General features: G+C 44.0%; 1 protein-coding gene across 1 annotated transcript; it reads left to right on the top strand.

Annotated features, from left to right (window-relative positions):
- The first annotated feature begins 415 nt into the window (after positions 1-415).
- LOC117054044 (acrosin-like) lies at positions 416-5339 on the top strand. Its single transcript, XM_033162483.1, has 4 exons — positions 416-432; positions 596-870; positions 4443-4582; positions 4818-5339. Exons 1-4 carry the CDS (start codon positions 416-418, stop codon positions 5337-5339), a joined length of 954 nt encoding a protein of 317 aa, XP_033018374.1.
- Positions 5340-7018: the final 1679 nt, after the last annotated feature.

Below are 7018 nucleotides of genomic sequence, written 5' to 3'. Positions count from 1 at the left end.
TTTCCACTTCTCCACGCGATGCATAGTTCTATCAGCCTCAAACATATCACCTCTTCCCCCCATTTTCTCCAAACTAAAAAGTCCCAAGTGCTGCAGTCTTTCCTCGTAGGGGACTCCCTGTACCCCCTGATAATTTTGGTGGTCCTTTTCTGAACCTTCTCCAGCTCTGCAATATCCTTTTGGAGGTGAGGTTAGCTTCACTGAATATCCAGGTGTTCTAGCCTGGTGAGAGAGGTAGGGAGGAATTTTTTCTCCATCCTTTCTCTGACATTCAGGGAGTCCAAGAATAGCCTCCCAGAAGCATAGCAACCAGCTCCGGCATCTGGAGAAGCATGTGTCCAAGGGGACATGACATACTGCCCATGGGGGGGCGTGGTGTGCCATCCAGGTGTAAGGTGCACCACCCGCAGGGGGCATGGCATGTCTCCTGGGGTGTGATGCATGTCCCTTGGGGTGCCGCCAATAAGGGGTTGGCATTTTGTCACCCTCCCTTTGGAATGGCACCTGGGGCGTGCCGCCCCCACCCCACCCCACCTCGGAACACCCCTGCAGCCTCCCACAAGCCACATATCCCTGTTCTTGGTCCCACCTGCAGAAACAACTACAAGCTTGTTCTTGGCTCCAACCGGCTTACCAATCTGGGCCCCGAGGCCGAGCAGCGCTTCATCAGGAAGCTGGTGAAACACGAGAAGTACAACAACAAGCTGAACAGCGGAGGGGTGCTGTTCAGAGACATCACCTTGCTGGAGATGGACGAGCCCGTCAACTGCAGCGACTACATCCAGCCAGCCTGCCTGCCTGACGAAAGGCTGCCGATTTTGGCGCTCAGCCATTGCTACGTCAGCGGCTGGGGTGGCATGCAGCCGGAAGGTGAGAGCAGCCTTGTGAGAAGCAGAAGGACTGGCGCACCCAAAGTGTTTGAAGGAAAACCGTCAGCTGTACCTTCACCGCCAGCCGGCATTTTCCAGGGTGGTTTAGGGCTCGTCTGCACTTCCGCCTATCCTGCTGTTTTCCCCCAGGGAAAACCTGCAATCGAGTTCTCCACAGATTGCTGTTTGCTCCTATTCAGCAGTCAAGAATGAGTTTTCCTGGGGAAAGTAGTAGGGCAAGCAGAAAACCACTCGGATTCGTGCTTTCTATTTTCTTTTTCTCACACCTCTTCCATAATTTTTATTACGTTTTTCTGTTTTACCTTTTCGAGTATTCATTTACACAACCTTAAAATGTCTATGACTTCCCTTCTTCTCTTTCCATGGTTCATTTTGCATACCATGAATCCCTGCATATTTTTTTGTAAACTAAACCATTCAGTATTCCATTATTACATCCACCAAAACTTATTTACACTGTTGTATTTATGCTAATGTTACCAACGTTTTCAAATGTACACAATTTCCATCCATATACAGTATTCAATAAACTTTTCCCAATCTTCTTTAAACGTATGTTCTTCTTGTTCTCATATTCTATATGTTAAATCTGCAAGCTGCGCTTATTCCATCAGTTTAAGTTGCCATTCTTCTTTGGTTGGGACCTCGCTAGTTTTACATTTTTTGGGCTAGCAAAGTACGAATCTCAGTAGTGGCATATATAAATAACCTTTTTTGACACCTGGGAATTTCTGTCTGAATTATCCCTAACAGAAAGGACTCTGGTTTTGGGGGGAAAGTACTTTTAAACATTTTTAAAAATTCATTATAAATTATTTCCCAATACTCTTTTACCCTTTTACAAGCCCACAACATATGATAGAACGTACCCCCATCCTCATTGCATCTCCAGCACCTGATTCAGTCTTAGCAAGTCTACTTGGAGTTAGATACCATCTGTAAATCATTTTCACGTAGTTTTCCTTCAAGTAATAACATGCTGTGAATTTCAAATCACGCTTCCAAAGATTTTCACAGAGATTCAAATTTATATTATGTCCTATGTCTATTGCCCATTGTGTAATACAAGTTTTGACAAGCTCGTCTTTTGTTTCCCACTCTAATAACAAATTGTACATTTTAGATAAAAGTTTTTCTTTGTTTTGTAGAAGTTCTTTTTCAAATTGTGAGCTTTAGTCCAAAAAGTCCAAGAAGCCTGTCTATTTTAAACATTTAATGTAACTGATGACATTGTAGCCAATCTGTAGCATGACTCTTTACACTGTCCATTGATTGAAATTTGGGTTTGGGTTCCCCCCCTCTGTAAAGTATGGCAATTCCCTATATGTAGCCCATTGTCTACCCTTTTTAACTCTCTTAATTGTGATAGCCTCAATTGGAGATAACCATAAAGATGTTTCCCTTTCCAGCAAATTTTTGTGTTTCTCCAAAATTCTATACAGATTCTTCCTTAGAATAAGGTTCATAAAACTTTTTTAAATTTTCACCTTTCCCTACCAGAGGCATAAATGCCAGCCAAATTTTATATCATGACTCTCTAGGTCCAGGATGTCTGCATTATCCAATGTAATCCATTCTCTTAACCAGCAAAAACAGGCTGCCTCATAATAAATTTCCAAATCTGGCAGGACAAAGCCTTCTCTTTCTTTTATATCTACCATAATTTTATATTTAATTCTTGGCTTTCCCCCCTGCCAGATGAATTTGAAAATATCCTTCTTCCGTTCTTTAAAGCAGCCTGAGATATTAACAATTGGTATTGATTGGAATAAAAACAGCATCGTGGGCAGTAGATTCATTTTGATAGCTGGGGTTCTGCCAAACCAGGAGAGGTTCATTAACTCCCAAATTTCCAACTCTTTCTTAATCTCTTTCCACAGTTTAATATACCGGTAGTTATTTTCAAATAAATTGAGATTTCTTACTGTGGGCCAGATTCCCAGATATCTAACTTTTTAACATATTTTCAAACCACATTTTTTTCTAACAGATTTTTCGACTGCTCAGCCATGTTTTTAATTAGCATTTTAGTTTTGTCTGAATTTCTTTTAAACCCTGTCACTTCTCCAAACCTTTTAATTTCTTCTAGTGCATTGGGAATGCTCTCTAAAGGTTTTTCCAATGTTAACACCACATCATAGCAAATGTTCTTAATCTGTACACTCTCCATCCACCTCAATACCTTTAATCTCCCTATTAGTTCTTATATTCTGAAGGAATATTTCTAATATCGTAATAAACAGCAATGGAAATAAGGGACAACCTTGTCTTGTTCATTTTTCTATTTGGCATTTTTCTGAAAGTATATTGTTTAGTAAACAATTTGCGGATTGGTCAGTATAATCACTTTAATTCCAATCAGAAAGAAATTGCCTATTTCCATTTTCTCTAATAACCAAGAAATGTTATCAAAGGCTTTCTCCGCATCTAAGAATATCAATGTGGCCTGTTTTTCATTTCTCACTTTCAAATACTCTATTACATTAAGTGCATTCCTTATATTGTCCTTCATTTGTCTGCCTGGTAAAAAAAACAACAACACCTGGCTTGGTCTCTATGCACTGACTCGGTCTTTTTTAGTCTATTAACTAAAATTGTGGCAAAGAGTTTATAATCACAGTTCAGTAAAAAAAGGGGGGGGTCTGTAGTTTTTGGTTCTTGTTAAGTCACTATCCTGCTTGGGGATCAGGGTGATAAAAGCATCGTTCCATGACACAGGAATTACTCCCGTGCCCAGTATTCTGTTCATGGTGTCATGATGACTGCATCCTGAAACTTTTCATAATAAATTGCTGTAAGACCATCCAGCCCCATTGCTTTGCCATCTTCATTTTTTGTATTGCCATTTGTACATCCATTATCGATATGGGTGCATTCAAACTTCTCTGATTTTGTGTAGATACTTGATATAACCCGGACTCAAGCTTTCTAGGCAGGGGGTGAGTGGAAGTGTGGTCAAGCCCTTCCAGTGGGAGGAAAGTTAATAAATAAAATGGAAGTGACCATGGCAAAAATTATAGTTCTGAATGAATAAACACTTCTGGTTGGGCTGCACAAGGTTCCTTCCTTGCAGGAGAGGTTTTCTTTTGGGGTGCTCCACCCCTGTTTCACTTCCGCTCTCTCTTGCACGGATGAGTTTTTCCTCGTTCTTGCCTGTAATCATTCTGATTTAATAATATACTGGGCTCAGGATATCTATTTATGCAATAAGAGCAGGGCTTTTTTCAGCCAGAACTCACTGGAACTCCATTCCGGTACCTCTCAGGTGAACGCCATTGCCATTATAAGAGACCAAGAAAGGCGTTTGTCTTGAGTTCTGGCACCTCTTTTTCTAAAAAAAAAATAGCACTGCTGGTCCACGGACTGAGAGCAGCTACCTGTTAGGCAGGTCTTAGGGTTTGTCCACATGTCTGCTTTCTAGGTATGGCTCTGAGGGGTTTCCCCTTTCCTCTCTCCTTTCCCTGCCCCAGTTAGGATTGACGGGCAGGGCACCCCCTGGTCAAACATCCAACTGCCTATCTCCATTCCCACCCCACTGCTTTCTGCTCACAGATTTCACCCCTCCTGACATCATGCAGGAAGCGACAATGAATACCTTCAGCAGAAAAAAATGTATGAAGTGGTGGCGCAGGAGGATCCCTACACAGAACATCTGTGCCGGACATGAAGAAGAAACAATTTCAATTTGCAAGGTAGGTGAACCAGTCAGGAGCCAAGGTCAGGATTTTGTGCTCACCTGATGCAGGGGGTGGCACTCTGTGGCCATAAATGCAATAAATAAATGAAATTAGTGTACTGTGCTGCCCCCTGACAGGATGGCTGTGCCTTGTATCCTTACCCCATTTGCTTATTTTCAGTGGCCTCTGTCTCGGTCTCCACAGCATCCTGCCTGCACCTCATTCCACCACCTTCTTTCCCCCCTCCCAGGGTGACAGTGGAGGCCCCCTGATGTGCAGGGAAGAGAGGTCTGAGCGCTACTTGGTGATTGGAGTCGCCAGTTTCGGACCAGTGTTATGCGGCACAGCGAAGCTGCCAGGCGTCTTCATCTCCACACAGTACTTTCTAGGATGGATCCAAAGGAACTCTAAGCTGCAGCTCTCAGCTCCCGGAAACACCCCATTGCTGGCACAGCCCCAGACCACGAAACCACGCAAACCCAGGACTTCAACTACCATGGCCAAGCCAAAAACCCACAAGCCTCAGTGGGTGAGGCCCCCGCTGTGGAGTGGGGGGCTTCCTCCCTGGGTAAAGACCACAACATCCCCCATCCCGCCCTGGATGAGGGAGAACAATGGGAGGCGCCCAAGGCCTGGCCACAGGACTGGGTCAAGATCGCAGCTGCCCTCATTCCATATGGCACCTCGAAGCCAGTTCACAGATCCACCAGGGTACTACCCTGGCTCCGAAGACTACTACGATCTGCTTCTGCCCTCAGGAAAGCAGGATTGAGAGGGACTTTTGGAGCAGAGGGCAGGCATTATAGAGCAGAGGGGCCAGGCTAGAGCCCACCATGATTAGCATCAGATATTCCACAGAATAATAAAACGGAGATGATTTGAGCAAGCTGCTTAGAATTTGGCAATGGGTCTTCATGTCTTTCACACCACCATCTCACCAAATCTCAGAGAGATGTGTTGGGAAATGGCCAGAACCAGAGCCATATTCTCCTACTTATGTTCATAATTCATCCAGATCTTTCTTTCCATTAAATGGAAGTGGTAGAAAAAGAAAAAGAAAACAAGATAGAAGGGAAGGGAAGGATGAAGGATATTCTATGTTTAAGAATTCCAAAATGTGTAAAATGCAATATGTTCCTGTGAAAACAAAAACCCTCCCCCAATGTGCAATGTTACACAATATTTCTTAGTTTAATTAGAGTGAGAAAACAGAGCCATTTTTTAAAAAAAGTCCTCCTGCACCCTTCTGACACTAAGTCCTGTCTTTCTTCACCTGCTCCAACCCACATCTTGTGCTCAAGGCAACTCACAACACTATATGGAGAAAAAATTCCAAAATATTGTTACCAAAGATGAGTGCCTGCCTGTCCGAGACAAAAACGGCAGCCTTGAGGGAGTTTTTAGAGAAGAATCTGGTAAGGGGCTTCATCAGACCTTCCAAGGCACCAGGTGGTGCCCCAACGCTATTTGTGAACAAGAAGGACACTACAGGATTTAGATTATGTGTGGACTATAGGAAGATCAATGCCCTAATGGTTCCTAATCATTATCCTCTACCACGTATTGGGGATTTGATAGAAAGGCTGAGGTCAGTGAAAATTTTAACGAAGCTGGACTTAAGGGGTGCTTATAACTTGTCAGGAATGCTTTGATGGTGTTTCCTGCTTGGCAGGGGGTTGGACTGGATGGCCCTTGTGTTCTCTTCCAACTCTGATTCTATGATTCTATGATCCGTTAGAGGGGAGGGAGATGAGTGGAAAACAATGTTCTGCACTAGGTTATGGCAGCTCCGAATACATGACAACACTACAGTGGGACACTTTGTGCAGCACAAAACGCTATACCACATGACGGGGCCATTCTGGTGGCCAAGATTGAGAGAGGAGGTCAAGGGATGCGTCTGAGCCTGTGAGGTTTGTCTCTGGGCAAAAAGACCCAGGGAAGCACCTGCAGGATTGCTTCAACCACTAACCACACTGCAAGGACCATGGGAAGCCGTAGCTGTGGACTACATCACTGATGTTCCAGAGTCACTGCGGAAGAGAGTGATCTGGGTGGTGGTAGACCTGTTCACAAAGATGGCTCACTTCATGCACAAGAGACAGCACAACTCTTTGTAGACCATGTATTTAAATTGCATGGGCTCCCTCTTAATGTGATTTCAGATTGGGGGACCCAGTTCACCTCAGTCTGACACCCAGAGACTAATGAGTTGGAAAGGATTAACACCACGTTACAGAAGTACCTCCTGTGTTATGTGAACTACCAGCAAGATGATTGGGTGTCCAAATTGCCCTTAGCGGCGTTTGCGTACAACAATGCACTTCACGCCTCAACTCAGGAGACCCCCTTTTTTGCCAGTTACAGATACCATCCATGTACTAACCCATCACAGACCAACACTGTCAGTACCAGCAGCAGAGGACTTCGTAGAAGACTTAACAGCCATCC

The sequence above is a fragment of the Lacerta agilis genome, chromosome 10 (assembly GCF_009819535.1).
Source record: "Lacerta agilis isolate rLacAgi1 chromosome 10, rLacAgi1.pri, whole genome shotgun sequence".
NCBI lineage: Eukaryota > Metazoa > Chordata > Lepidosauria > Squamata > Lacertidae > Lacerta > Lacerta agilis.
The sequence above is the reverse complement of the archived record's forward strand: the minus strand, read 5'-3'. Positions and strand labels throughout refer to the sequence as shown.

Coding starts and splice junctions, on each gene's coding strand:
- LOC117054044 (XM_033162483.1), top strand. Junction 871..4,442: donor GGGTGGCATGCAGCCGGAAG/GTGAGAGCAGCC, acceptor TTCTGCTCACAG/ATTTCACCCCTCCTGACATC. Junction 4,583..4,817: donor AAACAATTTCAATTTGCAAG/GTAGGTGAACCA, acceptor CCCCCCTCCCAG/GGTGACAGTGGAGGCCCCCT.